This window comes from Verticillium nonalfalfae (assembly GCF_003724135.2).
Source record: "Verticillium nonalfalfae strain VnAa140/NRRL 66861 chromosome Unknown scaffold_5, whole genome shotgun sequence".
NCBI lineage: Eukaryota > Fungi > Ascomycota > Sordariomycetes > Glomerellales > Plectosphaerellaceae > Verticillium > Verticillium nonalfalfae.
The window spans coordinates 54,816-75,637 of record NW_021167230.1 but is presented as its reverse complement, the minus strand read 5'-3'; the positions used below and the strand labels follow the sequence as shown (position 1 = coordinate 75,637).

Genomic DNA, 20,822 nt, shown 5'->3' with positions numbered 1-20,822 from the left:
GGCGTATGGCCTAAGTCGACTGTCCGCTGCACAAACCGCATCACGTGTGAGACATGCTCGAGTGCCGGTGTATCAGATTGTCGCTGATGCCTTGCGTCGTCTTTGATCCAGGCTTTACTGAGCGAAGATGCAGAGCTCAGTGCTCGACTCCAAGGGCTCCGATGGGTTACGTTCGTGTACCTGGTGGACGGGCCTCGCTAGAAATTTCAAGGGTCCGGCGTACGCATTGACTCGAGTATTTGATTTCGCCAATTTCTTTTCTTTTACGGTATACGTCCACCATCTCCGTCGTCTTAAAGAGCACATGAAGTTACTTCATGGCGAGTCTTTGCAACCACGTTCCGAAAACCCGGCTCTAACCTCAACTCTGGCTTCAGCGTGATGCTTCGTTGTTATCCTACATTTTAATTGATCATTACACACTGAAATGAATGGATGATCTTCATGGATTTCATCTCCTAGGAGGATTTCAAGCAAGTGCGTGGTCTGTTACTCAACCATGCCATATCGTAGTCTCCGAGCATATGAAGGCTCCTGCGTCGTTTCTGTTTGGGAGATACAAGTTTCAGAATAACTCCTGGAGGCTTCTGATACTCTTCGGGTGTGTTTCATCAGCCAAATTGGGATACCGCTCTGGTGTTGCAAATGCACACACAAGACGCCGTGGGGTATAACTTCAAATCTACTGCCGAGTTGGTTGAGAAAGAGCATATGGACATCATTCTGGACCGTTTGGATTTTTCTACGGTTCTCATAGCATTTAAGTTTGGAAATAAAGTGCGGTCCAAATCTACTTCTGGGACTCCCTACGTTCGGCACATCATGACAGACTGGATTTTATCCCAAGAGCACCTGGCAGCAAAAGACCAAGTATCATGAACACCTAGTTGAAATTACATAAGATTCAAAATGAAAAGCTTGCCGGAGGAACTTTACGATGGGCTAGACTTGGCTGAACCTAGGTATAGTTTGCACAATGACAGGAATCATCCGTTGAACCTGGGTAAATAGGATTTTGACCGAGATGTGCGTTACTCACCTTCTGCTTCAAAATCTCTCGGAAGACAAATGTCCAGATGTTGGCGCATCAATTGGAAGAATAAGATGCTCCTCCGAGTTGCAGTCCAGCCAAATTTGGGCATTCAGAACCGCCCCAAAAATCGGTGAGCCAAGCGAATGCAACGGGCCGTTATGGTCTTGAAACTTCTCCTAAACATGATACTGCCCTTATATCTATCACGATTCAGAGAAGGACCTTGGCCGCCGAGCCACACATTGCCAGCTGCCGCCAGATGGCTTCAGCACATCCACCACGGATAAACCCAGCGGATTAACCCGGGAGCTCAAGCTCCCGCCAGCGCGGGCAGCTCCAAAAATCGGCCAGGCTCAATCAACCTCAGTCAACACCGGTCCACGATATCACGAACCACCCCGCGACACCGACGACACGACCACCCCATCACCACACCAGACCGCCTCCCCCAAACCAACCGCCACAATGACCTCGACAATCGGCATCCCCATCAAGCTCCTCAACGAGGCCCAGGGCCACATTATCACCCTCGAGATCACCTCCGGCCAGACCTACCGCGGCAAGCTATTGGAAGGTCCGTCTCCGTCCCGCCGCGCCGCACAGCACCCTCTGCCTTCCCCTCCTTGACTTTTCTCTCTCCTCTCTCTCTCTCTCTCTCTCTCTCTCTCCATCTGCATCTCTACTCACCCCTGGCCCTCTCCATCGAGCTACGCGCTGACAAACCCCGCAGCCGAGGACAACATGAACATCCAGCTCAAGGACATCACCGTCACCGCCCGCGACGGCCGCGTCTCCCACCTCGACCAGGTCTACATCCGCGGCTCCCACGTCCGCTTCTTCATCGTCCCCGACATGCTCCGCAACGCGCCCATGTTCCGCTCCCGCAACCAGCGCGGCCGCGGCGTCGGCCTCGCGCGCGGCAGGGCGACCGTCAGCCGCGCGCGCGCCAGCGGCCGGGGCGACAGGCGGTAGGGGCGGGGCGCGGCTCAACATCTCACGCGACGGTTGACGAACTCGATTTTGTTTTTTCATGGTTTCTTCTTCTTCTTCGTCGTCTCCAGCAGATGTTTCTTGCACGCGAGGACAGACAGAGGGTCGGGGACATACCTTTTGCTGGCATGCGCTGTGCTTGCTCGCGCAGCGCGGAGGGAAAGAACGGCGTTCCGGTTTTTGGGAGGAGGTTGAAGAGGGGGGGGGAGGGGTTGCGAAGGAAGAGGAAAAGACAGCTTGGGCGAGCATAGAAGGGCTGGCGGGGCTTGCTGTGGTGAAGTGAGGCGAGGAACAGTGATACCTGGCGGGCGGCGAGAAATCGCCCAGCCATCGTCGCAGGACTGCTGGGCGATTCCTCGCCGCAGGACGCGATGCGCCGCAGGGAGAACCCACCGCTGCGAGCCGAGAGCATCTGCCCACCAGATGGAGCCAACGCGGAGGACCAGCACGTCAAGGAAAGCCCCATGATGAGATACTCATGAACAAGAGAGAAATGAAAAATAGCGCCGTGCCGTGCGGGCAGGGGCGTGTCTGGTATCGTGTCTATCAGAAAGCTGCAGCAGCGTTGTGATGCTCGATGCTCGATGCTCGTGTATGCCCCCCCAAAACCAATGTCTATAAATACAAGGACATTTTTGCGTTGCCCGTCTGTCCGTGACTTTTACAGCTCACTCTCCAGAGTGCATCTCTTTCATGCTCGTCAGTGCCCTCCTACTTCATCCTCGATAGCGCATCCGCCGCCTTCTCCGTCAATTGCCGCGCCAGCTCCCTCTCCCGCACGTCCTCATGAGCCTGCGTCGGGCTGCCCGTCTTGCCTTCGAGAACACCAGCAATGCTGGCTTCCGCGCCGCGCACGGCCTTGCGGCCCTCCTCCCTGACGTCGCCCTCCCAAAACTCGCGCGCCGTCTCCCACTTGGTCTGCAAGCGCCGCAGGCTCCAGACGATGCCCAAGGCGGCGACGGCGCCGGCTTCGTAGAGCGTCGTGACGGACGACGACATGTAGAGCAGGGCGGCGAGAGACGTCGCGAGACCGGCGGTGCTCGAGGCCTGGAGGACGAGTTTCTGCGCGAGCGCCTGCAGCGCGGGCACCGTCTCCGCGTGGAGGTAGCGGCGCGTGAAGGCGATGTGCGTGGGCCACTTGGGCGTCGGGCGTGTCACGGTCGTGGGCGCCGGCGCCGCGGCAACGGGAGGCTGTTCTGACGCGGGGAGAGGTTGCGTGTACATGGGCGCGCCGGCCGTGTGGGCTGCGCCTGCTTGTTCGATGCGGCCCGCGAGGTAGACGAGCTCACGCTCGGCGCTGGGGAGGAACCGCTGGCTCAGAATCTCGCTGGTCAGGTATCCGACGTCGTCGACACGCCAGAAGAGCTTCCACCAGCCGAGTTTCCGCCATCGCCTGCCTGCGAACGCGAGGTCGAGCTGCTTCTGCAGTTCTTCGTGCGCCTCCTGCGACCAGGCGGCGAGACCACTGTTGAGTGCTGCAGACTCGGGCGATGACGCCGCGGTTGTCCTGTCCGAGAGGCGACCGCCCAGCTGCCTCGACTCCTCTTCTGCGATGGCCGTAGTCGTGTTGTTCAGCAGCGACGTGATGAGTTGTCGCAGCGCCGTTTTCGTCACGCCATCGTGGGCCTCGGCGCCCGTCTTCAACCAGGCGACCAAAGCGGGGATGTTGCTGCCGTTCCATAGCCGCTCATACTCCATCGCGTGGCCAATGTTCTCACGGAACAGATCGACTCCCTTGCCGGCGGCCGCCACGTCAATGGGCTGGAACGTGGTGCTCTCCTCCGGCGGCCGTGTCGCGGTGAACCCCGGGAGATCCACAGCAGCCAGCACGGCATGCCTGTTCTGCAGCACCGGCAGCGTCGCGACGGCAGCGGCGCCCATGAGGCCCCTCGTGACGACGAGGGCTTTGTGCACGGGCGTCGTGATGGGGTTGTAGCGTCCCGTGTTGGAGGGGATGTCGACGGTCGGCACCAGGACGGCCTCCTCGGCGTCCACGGCGCCCAGCTCGCCGGCGACGCCCCCCGCCAGAGGGCTGACTTCTGTCAGGAGCAGCTCGAGGTGCAGGCCGTTGAGACCGGGCCGCGAGACCTCGAGCTCGTGCAGCAGGTTCGTCTTGGCTATCGTCAGGCTGGCGGCCTCGGGCCCGGGCTGTGCTTGCCGTATCCGCACGACGAGGGGCTGGCGGGCATCATGCGTCGCCATCTGCTTCTCCCATGCCTGCTCCGAGGCGAGAGGGTCGGCGAGGAGGAGACGCAGGAGGTCTCTTGCCGTTGTGCCTGGCTCGGCGCCATTGGCGAGACCGAGTATCGCGACGCGGATGGATTCCTCGCCGGCGGGTTGACGCAGGCCTTGGAGGGCAAGTTGCAGCCGCGAGAGGTTGATGTAGTTGGGGGCGTGTTTTTGGAGATCGAGAAGGGCATCGATGAGCTCTGCACGGGGATTCGAAGGTGCAGTTGACGTCGTGGACTGGAAGCGGCGCGGTGTTCTGGTGCTGAGGGCGCAGAACAGGCAGGCGGGGGTCCTGGCAAGCGATGACCGGGGTCGGAGGGGCGAGGCAACCGAGCGGCCTGCGATGGCGCGCAGGGGGATCCGCGAGGTCATGGTGGGCGAGGGGTGATGGGATGGCCCTGGACCATGGGCAACGATGGTCGATTGTCGATGCTTGATTTCGATGCTCGATCAGACGGGAAGCTTTCCATTGACGAGCTCTGAGCTTCCATAGACTGTGGAGCTCTGCTGTTTCTCATCGGGAGCTCGAGCTGCTTACTAAGGCATATCGGCATTGGGGGAAGCAGCGTCCAAGAACCCCGCCGATCCGAAGCAGCTGTGTCACCACCAGGACACCAGCAACCACGTAGAGGAACACCATCAACCAAACACAAGAATCAGATACGCCCTCCTCAGGCGATTGAGAGACCAAAAGGGGAAAGAAAGAAAAGAAAAAGGAAAAGAGAAAGAGAAAAAAATGGCCCAGTCCACCGCCCACCGCCGTCTCCTCCAAGAGTACCGCGCCCTCACCAACAACCCCCCCGACGGCATCACCGCCGGCCCCGTCACCGAAGACGACCTGCTGCACTGGGAGGCCCTGATCCAGGGCCCCGAGGGCACGCCCTTCGAGGGCGGCGTCTTCCCCGCCGAGCTGCGCTTCCCCAAGGACTACCCGCTGGCGCCGCCGTCGATGCGCTTCCTCGCCGACGTCTGGCACCCCAACGTCTACCCCTCGGGCCTCGTCTGCATCTCCATCCTGCACCCGCCCGGCGACGACCCCAACCACTACGAGCACGCGAGCGAGCGCTGGAGCCCCATCCAGAGCGTCGAGAAGATCCTCATCAGCGTCATGAGCATGCTGGCCGAGCCCAATGACGAGAGCCCCGCCAATGTCGAGGCCGCCAAGATGTGGCGCGAGAGGCGGCGCGAGTATGAGCAAAAGGTCCGCGATGGCGTCAGGCGGATGCTCGGCCTGTGATGGCATGTGCTTCTTCTGCTGTGGGACGATGAACAAGACGTGCCGCGCGGCTGGACGAGGCAACAGGAGGCTTCACGACACGCGAGGGAACAGAGTGACCAGGAAAGCCGGCAGCGCGCGCAGGCTGGCATACATAGCATGGCGTTGGGGGGGGGCTTGTGAATTGAATAATCCGTCTACCCAGCCAGAGTCCCGTCTAATGCCCCGTCTAACCAAAAGAAAAACGAACAAAAAAACGCCACAGCCTGCTGCCTTTTGATGCATGCCTAGCAACCGCCTACAAGCCGTTCTCCGACTTGAACTTGTCCCAGCTCTCGTTGAGCGTCGCGAACACGGTCGCCGCGATGAGCCTGACCTCGGTACTGGCGTCCTGCGCAAGCTGGTTCGAGTCAGCACATGTTTGTCCACGATGCATCGGCACGACCATCAACCTACCTTGTCCGGGTGGCACTTGGCAATCGCCTTCATGTACGCAATCTTGACCTTGTTCGCCATGACGAGCTCGTGCAGCCCGACCTTCTTCCACCCGCTGCCCTCCCAGAGCACCGTGTCGAGGCTTCCCAGCAGGGCGCGCAGGTTGTCCCGCTTGCCGTCCCGCCACGCCGCGATCCGCGTGTCGACCTTTTCCGACAGCGCAAACTTCTCGTCATCCTCGGCCGCAGCCGCCACGTTCTGCTGCCGCAGCCTCTCGACGGCCTCGGAGCTCTTCTGCTGCTGCGGCGCCGCCGCACGTGGCCTGACGGGCGCTCGCGCGGGCGCCGCCTTGGGCTTGGGTTTGGGCTTCGGCGCGAGAGCCGCCTGACACCGCTGCCTGCCCGCGACGGCCGTGGGCCCACCGATGCCGCCCTGCACGCACGTCTGCCACACGGCACCGGCCTCCGCCCAGCGCTCCATCTGCTCGAGCGCCTCGGCCTTGCGGCTCAGCGCCTTGGCGTAGAGGTCGCGCATGTCGCGGCGCTCCTCGGCGCCAGCGTCCGTCGTGACGCTGACGTGCTCGCCCTGGCCCTGAGAAGGGCCTATGACCTGCAGCGCGGCGTCGGCATCCTCCACAGCCTTTTTCGGCTCGCCGTTCTTCAGGGAGGTGAGGGCGCGATTCGTAAGAATGACAATGGCGAGGGGGTGGGTGGATGGCACCGCTGCGAGGGAGCTGGAATACGACGCATGGGCAGAGGCATAGTCGCCACGCTTGAAGTGCTGGGTGCCCGCGAGGCGGTGCTGGGCGGACTGCGCGACAGCTGCTGGCGAGATGGTTGGGATTTGGCGGGCGGGAGGTGTTGCCCGTGGAGCGGCAGCTGGCGTGGGCCGCTTGACGGGCTGAGCAGCTTGTGCTGGGCGCTGCGGTAGTGCCGTCTGGGGTTTTGGTGCTTGCGCGTTGAACAGTAGATCAGGCTCCTCCTGCGGTGCTGCCGGCTGGGACTGTGGCTGGGGCTGGGGCTGGGGGGTAGCCTTCTTCCTCCTGTGCGGGCTCACATAGGACGAGAGACTGTCGTCCTCCATCGCAAGCTTGCTGGCGCGGGCCCTCGAATCGGGAATGACGGGCGCGGACTGCTGCCACCTCGGCGCCGGGCTGTTGCGTCCAGATGACGGGCCAGCCGACAGAGCCGGGGATTGCCCTCGCGGCGACGCCTTGCGCTCATCGGGCCGTGGCGCCTGTGGTCTCTGCGCCGGTCTCCTCTCTGGTCGCGCGCCAGAGTCGAGCATCATGGCCTCGTCCGTCGCTTCTGCAGCTTGTCTCCTGGGTGCAGGCTGGCCCTGTTCTTGCTGTGCCGAACGCATCCACTTCGGCTGGTTGGGGTCTCCCTCGGGCTGGTTGAATTCAGCGTAGGCCTGCGCGACCTGTTTCTTGCTCGTCTTCCAGAACGAGTTGGCCGCCTTGAAGACGCTGCTTCCCACAGCCGCGGCGGCCTTGGAGAGGTCATCGCCGGCAGCGGGTGACCTAGAATCCGTCCGCCGGGGCCCATCGGCTCGTCCTTCGTCGCGATGTCGCCTGGACTCGGCCAGGGGATCCTTTCCCTGTGCCTTCGCTTTTGATTGTCGATGCGCATCGTCGAGCAGCCAGTTCGCCGCCGCTTGCACGTTGAGGCCAGCACCACTCTCCGTCAAGCCTCGCCTGGCGTTTTCGGGTGTGAAGCCGTAGTCCACGAGCTGCGCGACAGCATCGTCAAACGCGTCCGACTGGCCTTTTCCTCTTCGTGGAGGCTGCACAGGTGCTTCATCGTCTGAGCTCGAGTCGAAGCCCTCGATAGGCTTGCCTGCCTCGGGCTGCTTCGATTGTGGGGTGTGCTTGCGCCGTACCTCCTCCACCGGTTTCGCCAGGTCACCCAGAAAGTCGTCATCGTCGGCCGTGTTGGTCGACGCCGCCGGTGCCGCAGCGGGAGCCTTTCCCTTCATAGTGTTCAAGCCGAAAGGGTCGTCGTCGTCATCGTTCAAGTCGACATTGCTCGGACTTGCGGCGGGCGCCTTGTTCCAGGAGGTCGGATCGCTCAGATCAAGTGCCGGTGCGACGGGCTTGGGAGCCGGCGGGGGGTAGTGGCTCGCATTGTCGACCTTGGTATCTTTGTTGAACGCCGCGAACAGGTCGTCATCGGCGCTCGCGCTGGCGCCGACCCCGTGGCCGCTCGACGTGGCCGGGGCGCGCGATGGCGGCGCCAGCGCAGGCGACGCCGTGCGCGACGCAGCGTTGCTGTTGCCGAGCGTGTCCCAGAACTGCCCGCTGCCGAAGCTCGTCTCGGCCTGTTTCCGCCTCTCCTCGGCCTTTTGCCTCTTCTCGGCCTCGAGTCGCTCCTGGCGCTCGCGCAGGGAGAGGTTCGCGTTGGGCTTGGCGGGGCCGCCAAAGTTCAGGAGGTTGCTGAAGCTGTCGGCGGGGGCGGCGGGGGGTTTCGTCTGGCCGCCGACGACGGGCGGCGTCGAGGGCTTGCTCTGCGTCGTCGAGAGGGGTGTGTTTCGGCCGGACTGGAAGGGCGAGGGCGAGGGGTTCAGCTGGGCTGAGCCGTAGTAGTTGGCGCCTGGAGGGATGGAGGGGGCTTTTGGCTGTTGTTTGGTGCTCGATGCGGACCAGTCCAACCCGGAGAGGTCGTCCATTTTGGAGGCGGGAGAATCGGGTATCGATGTAACTCTATTGTCGGAGGATCATGGAGTGTGGTTCATAAGGTCGTCAGAAGGAGATGCAGGATGCAATGGCATGTGTCGTGTGAGGTGGATCGAGAGGTGGGAGCCAGGAGCTCCAGGCCAGCTGGTGCTTGCCGTCTGTGGTGACACGCGCGGCGGGGCTGGCTGCTGACATAAGCCGCCGGCTTGATGTCTCAGGCACCTTGGATACGTACCTCAGGTAAGGTAGGTGAGGTTGTTCAGACCCAGGTACCTGAGACAATCGTGGACAGGCAGTCTGCATGACCATGGGTATTCATATTTACTATCTAGCTTCTTCTTTACACATCTGCTCACGCGCAGTCCGTCTTGTGAAACCTGCCTGACCTCACGTCTCGAACCACGCATGGTCTAGCACCTGATCAACTGTAGGCCTCTCGGAAACTTCATACTGCAACATCCATCGCAGCAAAGACAGAATCGTCTTCTCTTCGTCTCCGTTAACGTCTTGAGGTTTGTTGTCCCCAAAAAGCTTCTCCAGCGGATCGCAGGGCAGAGGAGGGCCAAACCCTCCCGTGGGGAACTCCACCTCGTCGTCATCGAAATCGTCCTCCTCCTCCTCCTCTTCATCCAAGTCGTCATCAGAGTGGAGGGAATCTTCTTTGGACTTTCCAACCGCGGCATCCAGACGTTCACCGTTGGGCCCGAAGTATTGGCCCGCTCTGGGCCACTTACTCGTTATGCTCTCAGGCAGTGGCGAGAGGACCTCCGCGAGTTGGATCATGTAATCATCGTCCAGAGCTTCGTCCGCATTGCCCACGACAGCCAATTGAAAGAGTGGCATGCCGGTCAAGAGCTCGAACAGGAGACAGCCCAAGCTCCAAATGTCAATACTACGGCTAACAGGACCGCCGAGGATGGTTTCTGGCGCCCTCAGGGCGACTGGCGTAACAATTCGCGGGGGAGGCTCACTCTCAAGAAAGGCTAGTAGTCCAAGACAGTGTGTTAGAGAGCATGAGACGCAAGATGAGAGTGGTAACCTACCGCTTTCCAGATCAATGATCTTCACGTGTTGCTCCTCGTCTGGACGAACGTAGTCGTTCAGGGGCATCGCGACGATCAAATACTTGGGAGCCCACTTGTCAATCTTGCCATCTTTCCGTTTCAAATACTCAATTCGGGAACTGTTGATGTCCTGTCGGAGGTCATCGACACTAATCAAATTCAAGTCCCTCACGGAGAATAGCACGTTGCCTGACTGAAGGTCGCCGTGCACAATGTCGTTCGAGTGAAGGAAGCGAAGACCGCAAAGAACGTCTCGCAGAATCGCCTTTGTCTTCTGTGTTGAAAATCGCCGGGGCTGCATGTTGCGCAAGTCGAGTATCTTCCGCGGAGCATTGAGAATGGAGGATACGCTGGGGCCCATGGGCTCGAGAACCGAACATGGATGATGCCCGTTTGGGCCCTCTTGGATGAAGGAGTCCAAAAGAGCCACCACATAGCGTGAATCGGAATCTTCGGCTGCTTTGCTCGCCAGATCTCGTTGAATGGCAAGATATGCGTGGTTGCCGTTTTTAGAGACACCAATCTTTAGGACAACGAATCGGTTGGACCTGGTAGACAGTCATCAGTTGAGCTCAGTGCACGCATTGCGGGATGCCAACCTAAAGTCCAGCGCTAGCCAAACAGTTGAATACGACCCGTTTCCAAGTTTACGAATGATTTCGTAGCGATCGTTCATGATGTCTCCGAGATGGGTAGGGTGGAACCCTCCTGGCCGATAGAGTTCAGCCCATTCGCACGGGATGCCAGTCTCCGTAAACCTCCAGTCTCTCTGTCTGGCAGATGCCTGAGCCGGCGGCGTTGCTGGCTCTGACATATTCTCTTTGGGGGAAATGAGCGTGCGAAGTATCGCATTGTGGAGAGGGGAGAGATGAGGAGCGTGACCGAACCCTTTGGCTGGCCGCCGTGGCGCTAAATTGTGCTGCGGCGCTTCGAGACGCTCCGTGACGGGCTGGTTGATTGACCGCCACCTTTGCGGTCTTGTTCCTATTTATTTTTGTTTCTTACCCTCTGCTTTTAAAGTTTTTGAGTCCCCTTTAACACGACACCACTATTTTGGATACTTGACATGAAAAAATCAGTTTGAATGTGTGACTTACCTGCCTTGACATACTTGGTGGATGTAGGGTACGCCGTATGTCTTCCACGTTACCACTCTCGACACCTACCCGGTCGTCTCACTGGCGACGTAGAGGGTGTTGCCATCGGCCTCGCGTCAGGGAGTTGATGCGTAGATGCCGACCTTGTGGGATAAATCCCATCCGTTGTTGTGTTTTTCTTTTAGCGGGCAAGACAAACACGTGCAGGGCCGAGCCGAGTCCTTCACAAGATACACCAACGGATGGAGCGGAATCAGCGCCTCGCCTGCGGCAAGGGACTTCACAGACGGGGGGCATGGGATCCTGGTCGCGGAACGATGGACGTGGACGTGTTCTCAGCTTGAATGCAACGTAGTGTTGGCCCAAGGAAAACCGCCCTTACGAACACCAAAACGGAGAGATGGCTGGCGGTGAAGTTATGAATCCAGAGGCAAAATCCAAGAAGTGAAAACCTCTGTCCAAGTCGCTAGCGCGCCAGAGATGTCTTATGTAGGTAGTTCAAGAACTTCCACGATATGGATCTCGCGAACTCTCAGCAAATATTATCGTTTTCTTGAGATACTTGATCACAGGTCTCGCCACGTAAGCCACCAGACAACGAGTTCCTGGAGAGCAAGTGGGTTGATCTTTATGTGAAAGGATTTGAGGCTTAGTTGGAGGTCCAATTCTTCTTTATGCGAGGCTCTAGGCTTATCACGCTGTTCAGCCCTGGCCTCAAATTGGGTTCACCTGCCAAAGCCTCATGCTCGACGATTCGTTTGCAAGCTGGTAGCGGCGGGTTTGCATGACGGCATCTCGCTCCAGCTTCAGTGACAGCTGGACTTGAATTGATAGTCAAATCTGATTAATGAAGCCTTCATAGTTGGCCAACTCTTTGGCTGGGTAGCCCGGCCTTACGAGATCCCATGGCATCAAAAACAACGGCACGTGATGTTCTGTCAAGTTCATTGAACGAAGCCAATCACGGTGTGAGCTCTGTATAAAACACCCACGAGCCACTTGTGGTCATTGCGAGCGAGCAAAAACGTAGTGGAACTAAACACAATCCATCCAGGCAGGCCGCCGTGTTGTGCTGTCGACCTTCAAGCTATCCGGTCCCTCGACACAAGGGACGTCTCATCGTGCACGAGGGCGAAATAGTGATCACCCACACATGTCGTCATAAAGCGGGACATTTTTCTCAGAGTAAGACATCGGCCATGTCACGGAAGCCGATGACTCGTTTCGACAGAATTCCAGAAGACAAAGGCCCGTGCCTGCTGTCGGCCAGCTGGCGATTCGGCATCCTGGCAGATGGCTAACTTCGCGGCTGCGCCCACCCCAGGATCGAATTTCAAATTCCAGGTGAAGGTAGGGGTTGCTGGGTGGCGCTCATTGGCCAGCGTTGTAGTGTTGAGAAGAAGATCCGAAACGGGTTTCACCCCTGGGGCTGAAGGAACAAAGGGTGAACCTCGAGAGGGGCCTTGGCACGAACAATTTCCTTGGCATAATTTCGCTCTCCAGCATCTCCATCTACTACTGATGATGATCGTGGGACTGGTCAGCCTGGTTGGCGATACAAGATCCAGTACAGCCGTTAGACGCCATTGCCTCAAGATGGAGGAAACATGTTGGAGATGCGTATCTCAATAGCAGGCAAAGGTACCGCGGCCTCGGGCCTTGACACGGCACCGCAGAGCGGTCCATCGTGTCAGAAACAGCAGGTGTGAAATGACAGGCGAGAAGGAGGCGCTGTAGTGCGAGGATGTCCTGCAGCGTTAGCGTCGGATCCCAAGGCCAAGGCCACCGAGGGCAGATTGAAGCAAATTGAAGCAAATGGAAGCAAATTTGCGCAATCATCGACGGGGCCTAGACAGACGACATGGTTGCTCAACGACAAGGGCACACACAGAATCAAAGACGAAGCGAGTGGGTTGGCTGGTAGGCGTCCAATGTAGTGCGACAGTCGACAGCGTGCAGTCGGTGTTTGTGAGGCGGCCAGCGCACATCGGATTCAGGCCAATCTATGAGTTCGTCGGGAATTGGCCAGTTGAAGTGGTGCGACATGGACTTGGGACGATGGTAGGCTCGTGCTTCGTCGTAAGAAGGGGTGTCCCCGTTTGTCAGGAGGCGGTGCGCGGTGCTGCTGCTGCTGCTGCTGCTGCTGCAAGGTCTGGTGCAGCGCGTGGGCAGGATCGCGTCTGTCGCGCGCACGCTTGACGCTGGAATCCAGACCGTCATGAGGAAGACTGACATGGTGGCAGGGGAAGCTATTGAGGTCAAATGCCCATCATCATGAAGGTAAGATTCCACGAGGCGGCACACCGGCACGCGCCATTGAATAGTACGAGTATGGCAGTGGCGATGCAGTGGGTGGGTGGCAGGAGCGATCGATGGTGGGACAAGCAGCACTAGCAGCTAGCAGGCAACGGCGCGCAGCGGCAATCAGCAGCCCAATGCGCCAAGGCATGTGCCTGCCTCACCTTTTCTCAGGGGAAACAGCCACTCACAGCTACGTCCAAAGTTCGGGAAGGTGCCGCCGCCCAAGGTGTTAGCGCCCCTGACTCGTTTGGATGTCTCCCCCCCCCCCGCTGAGGAGGCTTTCAGGTCCCTGGGCGGTCCCTGTCCCTGGCGTTGATCATGCCGGCACAATAGCCCCGCACTCGCCCAATGGCGCGGCAGAAGCGCGCCCCCCAAGTGGCAGGCAGCGTCTCTGGTCTCCACTCTGCTGCCACCCCCGAGATCTGACGTTCCCCCTTGCCATTTCCCATGTTGCGCATTTGGCACTTTCTGCTGAACATCTCTCCTTGCTGGAACTTGGCACTTGCTTCTCTCGTCCGTAGGCGTCCCTTCCCTTTATGCAGATCTCCGACGACAGCGCCCATCTCGGACGAATTGACATTCCTGATCGTCGCATCGTCTCGGCACCTGAGCATGAGCCTCAGCTGTGCGTACCATGTAGACGCTATGCGCAGACGCTGTGCACTGGTCCCTGCGCGACGCCTTCAGGTGACGGTGATGCTATGCGACTCGATCATCATCGCCCGGAGAGCTATCGTTGGTTCGGCCCTTCTGACGCGAGAGGTAGTACCGAGGTCGACACCTGGCGATGCGGCGCACCATGCACCACTGGCCTCTTGACACTTGCTTCCTTTCACTGGTTGCTTGTCCTGCGAGGAAGCCACAGACAAATGCCTGGCCGAGTTTGTGCAAGGCAAACAAACTTCTGATGACCAGCCCTCCCCATCGTCAGACAGATCCACAGGATCGTCAGAGTCGTATGTGCCGACAGTGCCGTCAAGCAACAGGCGCTCAGAACGTTGGGGGCTGTTGTTTTGTAGGCAGTCCCAGAGCAGGGAAGCCAAGAGGTCGACAGCTTGATTCGATCGGCAAAAGAAACGGCAAAACGCGAACAGGGAACGAGAGGGACGAATAGCCCGTGTGAGGCATGGGTGACGGAACATTGAAGAGCACTCGAAAGGGGGGGGGCACAAAGGATGTGGTGCGGCGTCGCAGCACAGCATACACAACGTAGTAGCCATTATCGGATCGCGTGCCGTGGGTAGTTGCCCCTGGAAAGCGACGCTGACCACCTTCTCTCCTCATCGTCGTGCCTGCTCAATCCATCGACGTCTGAACTTGGCGGGGCAGCGACCGCCTTCCTCACCCAAATAAACCCCCCTGCCCCCTGGTAAGGTTGGCAGGTAGGTACCCAAGGTTGTTGGTTGGCGCACCGATCCCCCCTGCCATGCCACCCCGGTCCCCTGTAACCCCCATTCCCATAGAAGTGGTACCCGCCCGCCATTGTCTCTGGTTCCTGCTTCCTGGCCCTCCTTTAGAAGCTTTGCGTTCCTGACGACGACCTGCGGCACACTCTCTGCCGGACCCCCCCCCCCCCTCCTTTCCACCTCCGCGTCTCACCTCACCACCATCACATTCACTTTCTGCTTTACGCTCCTTACCACCCACCCCCGCCGTTCATTCTTCTACCCTCCTCCGTCTGCGCGCCAAACCCACCTTTCGTCACTCTCTTCTGCACCCCAGCCTTCTACTTCTCTGGATCCCATTTGTATTCCTCACATTCACTTCAGCTTCGGCTTGGTTGTCTCTCTCTCATTCCTGGGAATCACTCCCTTTGTGCGACATCCCCCAGGTTGTCGTACTTGACGCTCCTTCTCACCCACCTCGACACTCCTTTGGGATCCCTCTTCGGCCTCCGATTTCTACTTTGACATCGTTCGACCTTGTTGACGCCTGTCCGCTTCGCCTCTCCTCCTTACATTCGCGTCTTTACATTCACGCCCTCCTCCGACCTTCTTCGACCCTCTTGCGATACCCTTCGTGTTGACCGCATTCGTTTCGCCCCATACTCAGAAGCAGCAAATTATACGCGACCGACTGCCCTCTGCTGGTTTTTTTTTGATCACCTCTATCATCGCGACTTTTTTGTTTCTCTGCCGGGAACGCGAGCTGCTACCATTCACTCTGTCGAGACTCAAAAATCTCACAGTGCCATATCGACGACCATCGCAACACAGCCCGTGACAACATCTTCCACTCAGCATTCTATCCAGTCGCCCGCGTACAGATCAAAGTCCACCCGGCTTATCAGAAAGAGTCCGTAGACCAAAACCATCGAGTTTATCGCCTTCAGGATATCAAACGTCGTGCTAGACCGCATTACCATCTGCCTAGTGCCTGACATCCAAAGGCACCATCACGCGACCTTGCCCAACACCAGATAGTTGCGCGCGCGACGGCAGCACCTTGACACGGCGCAATTGTTCAGGCTCTTCGTCTGTCTGCAACTCGAGGGCAATATCCGCCACCTTGTCGAGATATCAATAGTGGGGCCGGCCTCAGACAACTATTGATCACCAAAGTAGAGCCTTCGCAAAAGGGGTTGCAGAACACACGCACAACTGCATCGCTATCAATCACTGCCGACTTGTCTCAAGAAGACTCTGTGTTCACTTCCGACTCGTTATTTTTTCTTTTGATCTGCATTCAGATCATTTCCATTGCTTTCAAGCACAGGACCTCCCCGTCTCGACTGTCGGCTTCACCCACGACAGCCTTCTACAGCAGTCTTAAGGGCCTAACATAGCTTTTAAGCACCAAAAAATGAAGTTCTCCAGTGTTGGCCCGACGGCCATTTTCATGGCTGCGGGCGTCGACGCCTTTTTTCGCATGGAATGTCAAGGTCGCGTTGGCCTTGCCCGGATTGACCCTATGATCTCACCCGGAGAGCCCTCGCTCCATCTCCATTCGATTCACGGCTCGTCTGGTGAGTCTTGACATGTCCAACTCTCTTGCGTTCGTCCCACCTAACTCACAACGCAGGCTTCAGCATGAACGCTACGTACGATGACCTCCGCGACGGCGACTGCACCTCATGTCGTGTCCTCCAGGACAAGTCTGCGTACTGGCACCCTTCGATGTACTTCCAGGACACCGACACCGGCGAGTTTGAGCTCGTCGAGCAGGTTGGCGGTATGCTTGCGTAAGTAATGCGATCCTCTGCTGGCAGTAGGAATCTCAGGCCATCCCAACGCGAGGCCAAATCCTCACTACAGATACCCGCTGTGCCATATCTTGGAACACGTCACTGATGTAGCTGTCAGATACTACCAATACCACCTGCCCAACCTTGTTGCGTTTCCTGCGGGTTTCCGCATGGTGGCGGGGGATACCAAACAACGCTCCTGGACAGCCTGGAACCTGACGCAACCTGACCCTCCCGCGAACGAGTGGGATGCTCTCGGCCTCAAGACCCAGCAGTCGCTCCGTGAGCGGTCGATGGGCTTCAACTGCCTCAACTACGCCGGGCAAGCCGAGCCTACTCTCTACCGCCACTTCCTGCCCACGCAGCAGTTCATCCAGGCCAACTGTCCTAATGGTATCCGTACTGAGATGAACTTCCCCTCGTGCTGGAACGGTGTTGACCTTGACTCGGAGGACCACCGCTCCCATGTCGCTTATCCTGATGAGCTCAACAACGGCAAGTGTCCTGAGGGTTTCGACAAGCACCTGCCCAACATGCTCTTCGAGGTGGTTTGGAACACCAAGCCTCTCGAGGGCCGCAACGGCAGGTTTGTCATGTCCAACGGTGATGCCGAGGGTAAGATTTTCCACTCTGTCTTCGTAAGAGACCTTGCTGACGACCATGAACAGGCTTCGGGTACCACGGTGACTTCATGATGGGCTGGGACGAGGGCTTTCTCCAGCAGGTCATCGATACTTGCACCAGCGACTCTGGCAACATCCTTGACTGCCCGCTATTCGAGATTGTCACTGAGCAGAAGGCTCGCGAGTGCAAGATGAACGTTCCCCAGATTCTTGCGAGCGAGGACTGCCAGGGTCCCTTGAAGTCTCTCCCTGGCGGCGTACCCATCACATTTGGCGATGGCCACGAGGAATACGGCGGTGACGTTCCTCAGGAGCCCACCTTCGTTCCCAGCCTGGCCCCCAAGCCTGTCACCGGCTCGACGGCTTATGTCTACCCGGCTCAGTCTACGCAGCAGGCTGCCCCCGTCGTTGCTTCGCCCGCCCCTGTGCCCGAGCCCTCGATCCCCGAGCCTGAGATTCCATCTTCATCAGCTGTGGTCCCTGCACCCGAGAGCAGCGGTGGTGACCTCTTCGCTGCTGCTGCTGTGGCGCCGTCTTCTTCGTCGTCTTCGGAACCGGCCCCGCCAGTCATCACACCAGAGGTGAAGCCTCCTGTTCTGGTCGAGAACAAATCCTACTACTCCACCCAGACGGTGACCGTCGGTAACGTGGTCTCGATCATTTACTGGGAGGAGGAAACCGTCTTCGTGACGGAATACCTCGATGAGACTATGACTGTTACGGTCACAGCCGAGGCGACGCCGGTGCCAGCTCCTGCTGCTCGTCTTAGGCGCCACGTGCACGGGCACGCCCGCGGCCTCTCTCACCGCCACCGCTAGCAGAGGTTGAACCGCGTGTGAAACGTTCCATGTTGATTATGGATTTGCACTTGCAGACCGCACTTGTGGCATTCAACCAGATGGTTAAGGAATGCATCGTTGGCAGAGGGGGCCACCAGCTTTTTGTTTATTCACGACTGTCGCTTTGCGCCATGGCCCATTCTTGCACACGTACACCACCGCAGGGTTCCCGGTTGCGCTTTTCACTCCCGTTTTTTTTGTCTTGTCTTTTCTCAGCGCAGAACATATCTTCCGTGCCATCATCCGCCGCACGTTCCGACAGGTCTATCTCGCGCCTCATACGCCGCATGATGAACCATCAATGATCTTCAAGAATGGGCGAATCAGGTTCGCCCCGTGTTCCCACGTTGCGTTTGGTACACCCTTTTTGGAGGAACATCTTGGTTTGGCTTGAAACGGGTGATGAACTTGAGTGTTTCCCCTCGGATCACGATGACCGGGCGGGCCCGGGCTCTCGAGCAAGTGAGACTTGCAGGAGACACAACGGGGTTGACCTCTTGGCCAGGCACAGCAAAGCTCTCTGGCCTGCAGGCTTTGTTGGTGAGACTTCATCTCTTAGGATTGACAATCCATCAATCTGATGCGTTGACGCGATACATGATCTTTCGATGTGTGATGTGTCTGCAAGATGACCACTTGATGTTGCTCTTGTATGGGTCTGGTCTGATACCAGTGATGACTGGTCAAGGTGATAGGCGCTAGTTGCTGTTCTCTTCAAAACATGACACGCTACAGCTGCTTTGAAGCAGCTAAGCCGATTACTGATCGTGTTCACACTAACGACGGATAGTTTAAACTCGGGTAGTAATAGCACTATTCTTAGCGCAACCGCTATGTCTAGCTAAGAATCTGCCAACAAGCCATCAAAAACGATGATGGATGGTCGAGGCTGGGCAATGGTGAACAACAAAAAGCGTACTCCTAGTACCCCGTACCGTTACCGGGCACGACGTCGGCCTCCTGCACACGCGTCAGCTCGGCGCCGGACATGAAGACGCCGGTGGGCGCCGGCAGCGGCGTGTCCTTGAGGACGCGCTGGATGCGGCGGGCGCTGGCGAGGAAGCGCGTCTTGAGGCCGTCGTACCCGTCGACGACGAGACGGCCGGCGCGCTTCTTGACGACACCGTCGACGACGACCGTGTCAATGTCGGCGACGCTCGCGTGCAGCATGACAGCCGCGACGGGATCGTCCCAGCCCAGCAGGGCCGGGCCGGCGCCGTCCCAGAGCACAACGTCGGCCTTGGCGCCGGCCGCGAGCACGCCGAGGTCGCGCCGGCGCAGCGCGCGCGCGCCGCCCGCCGTCGCCAGCATGAAGGCCTGGCCCGCCGACATGGGGTTGTTGACGGGGATCTTCCAGGCGTCGAGGCCCTGCGCGTAGAAGAGGGCGCGCACCCGCTGCAGCCACAGCCGCGCCTGCGTCAGGATGTCGGTGCTGAAGGTGAAGTGCGTGTCGACGCCCAGCGACGCCTGGTCGAGGAGCAGGTGCGACGTCGGGTGCAGGTGGCCGTAGTGCAGCTCCGACTCGGGCGTGATGGAGATGTGCTGGTCCGTCGCCTTGAGCAGCTCGTGCGCGGTGAAGCCGAGGAACGAGGCGTGCGAGAAGACGACGGGGATGGATGTGTTGAGGATGTCGAGCGACTGCAGCAGCTCGGGCGAGTTGGAAACTGGGAACAAGCGAATGACGCATGTCAGCGCTGCTTCGGTCTCGAGAGGGGACAGGGCAATAAATTGAAAGGGAGAGGGGGGGGGCAAGGGGTTCGGCGCATTGGACTTACAGCCCCAGGGACCCTCGAGGAGGTGGGTGGTGATGACGGAGACGTTGAGCTCCCTGTTCATGCATGTCAGCAAAGCACGACGTCGCATCCTCCGGAAAGACAATCAAGAACGTACTTGGCCAAGGCCACGACGGCCGCTGCACCTTCGGCATCGCTGCTGAACGTGTCATGGGCGATGCCCAGGCTCGTCGGCGTGCCCTCGTAGATGGCCGCCCTGGCCATGTCCCTGAAGTTACTGATCTGCTCGGCAATGGTAAAGTTGGTGATGTCACGGATGGCGTACGCCCAGAAGACACGCGCACCGCTGTCGACGCTGGCGCGCAGGCCCGCCTCGGCCGTCTCGTTCGACCACGTGTGCGACGCGTGATCGAGCGTTGTTGTCACGCCGGCATTGATGGCCTCGTACAAACCGGTCAGCTGGCTCAGATAGACGTCGTCAGCTGTGTAGCGACCGGCCGAGGCATACTCGCCGTAGCGGCCAAAGTATTCCCACAGGCTGGTGTTGGAGCCAAGGGTTCGGTAGGCTGTCTGCCAGCCGTGACGGTGCGTGTCGATGAAGCCCGGCGTCAGGATCTTGTCCGTGGCGTCAATGATTTGGGTGTCGTTACCCGATGGCCGAGGAACAGACTCGCCGGCGGCGTAGATGCCCGTGATTGTGTCGTTGGTGATCAGGAGGGAGGCATTGCGAGTAATGGTTGTGGAGGAGGAGGCGTCATCCCATGAGATGATGGTACCACCTTCGAACAGGATAGAAGAGCCGATCGCCGTGCTGACGAGGGCCAAGAGGGAGAGAAGGCGAGCCATAATTCGGCTGGCGGTGAGAAGTGACCTGGGATTTGGCCTGGCTTGGCGGCAGATCTACTTAGAGCTGATCCTCCTGAGCAAGCAGAACGGGCCTGGAGATGGGTTCGTCCTCGACCGCGCGACAGCGACATGGTCCCAATTTATAGTCCGATCTTCTCATCATCCACCGCTCGTTCGTCTCATATCACCTTGCTCTCATAAGAAAACGAAAATGGCTCCGTCCACGGAGCTCGCCAAATCAGCCGGCTGGCCTGGGACCCCCCCTTGCTCCGTCAGCAGCACGCTGCAGAGTGACGCCTCCATCGTCAGTGGAGTTGACTCCATCAGCCTCTCTTGCGCATATCCCCAATCTGATTAGCGTGGGATGATGTCAGGCCACGCGCAATCGGCCGTGTAAGTCCCGTGTACGCTCGGCGGCTGTCCAAGGTGGGGGGAAAGCCTCGGGGGTCACTGCAGCCAACGAGTCGCGATCCAAAGTGAATCAAGAGTGGTCGACTAGGACAAGGTTGCAGTCGATGCAGTGGCGTCAACCCGTCAGCCATGCATTCGCCGCGGACA

The 20,822-nt window shown here is 58.8% G+C and overlaps 7 protein-coding genes across 7 annotated transcripts; 3 read left to right on the top strand and 4 right to left on the bottom strand.

Moving 5' to 3' along the window:
- Nucleotides 1–1,498: 1,498 nt before the first annotated feature.
- On the top strand, nucleotides 1,499–2,005 carry SMD3 (small nuclear ribonucleoprotein Sm D3; the record flags this gene model as incomplete). The annotated part of the gene is made up of 2 exons (XM_028640817.1): nucleotides 1,499–1,607; nucleotides 1,764–2,005. 2 exons carry the CDS (start codon nucleotides 1,499–1,501, stop codon nucleotides 2,003–2,005), a joined length of 351 nt encoding a protein of 116 aa, XP_028498783.1.
- A 729-nt stretch (nucleotides 2,006–2,734) lies between these two features.
- On the bottom strand, nucleotides 2,735–4,624 carry D7B24_006692 (uncharacterized protein; the record flags this gene model as incomplete). Its single annotated transcript, XM_028640816.1, has 1 exon — nucleotides 2,735–4,624. The coding sequence occupies one exon, from the start codon at nucleotides 4,622–4,624 to the stop codon at nucleotides 2,735–2,737; it is 1,890 nt and encodes a 629-aa protein (XP_028498782.1).
- Nucleotides 4,625–4,988: 364 nt separating this feature from the next.
- On the top strand, nucleotides 4,989–5,489 carry UBC7 (Ubiquitin-conjugating enzyme E2 7; the record flags this gene model as incomplete). The annotated part of the gene is made up of 1 exon (XM_028640815.1): nucleotides 4,989–5,489. The coding sequence occupies one exon, from the start codon at nucleotides 4,989–4,991 to the stop codon at nucleotides 5,487–5,489; it is 501 nt and encodes a 166-aa protein (XP_028498781.1).
- A 277-nt stretch (nucleotides 5,490–5,766) lies between these two features.
- D7B24_006690 (uncharacterized protein) lies at nucleotides 5,767–8,570 on the bottom strand (the record flags this gene model as incomplete). The annotated part of the gene is made up of 2 exons (XM_028640814.1): nucleotides 5,767–5,868; nucleotides 5,925–8,570. 2 exons carry the CDS (start codon nucleotides 8,568–8,570, stop codon nucleotides 5,767–5,769), a joined length of 2,748 nt encoding a protein of 915 aa, XP_028498780.1.
- A 394-nt stretch (nucleotides 8,571–8,964) lies between these two features.
- D7B24_006689 (uncharacterized protein) lies at nucleotides 8,965–10,317 on the bottom strand (the record flags this gene model as incomplete). The annotated part of the gene is made up of 3 exons (XM_028640813.1): nucleotides 8,965–9,560; nucleotides 9,621–10,189; nucleotides 10,274–10,317. The coding sequence occupies 3 exons, from the start codon at nucleotides 10,315–10,317 to the stop codon at nucleotides 8,965–8,967; spliced, it is 1,209 nt and encodes a 402-aa protein (XP_028498779.1).
- Nucleotides 10,318–15,841: 5,524 nt separating this feature from the next.
- On the top strand, nucleotides 15,842–17,664 carry D7B24_006688 (uncharacterized protein; the record flags this gene model as incomplete). The annotated part of the gene is made up of 4 exons (XM_028640812.1): nucleotides 15,842–16,004; nucleotides 16,061–16,220; nucleotides 16,342–16,838; nucleotides 16,892–17,664. 4 exons carry the CDS (start codon nucleotides 15,842–15,844, stop codon nucleotides 17,662–17,664), a joined length of 1,593 nt encoding a protein of 530 aa, XP_028498778.1.
- Nucleotides 17,665–18,606: 942 nt separating this feature from the next.
- D7B24_006687 (uncharacterized protein) lies at nucleotides 18,607–20,264 on the bottom strand (the record flags this gene model as incomplete). Its single annotated transcript, XM_028640811.1, has 2 exons — nucleotides 18,607–19,513; nucleotides 19,576–20,264. 2 exons carry the CDS (start codon nucleotides 20,262–20,264, stop codon nucleotides 18,607–18,609), a joined length of 1,596 nt encoding a protein of 531 aa, XP_028498777.1.
- Nucleotides 20,265–20,822: the final 558 nt, after the last annotated feature.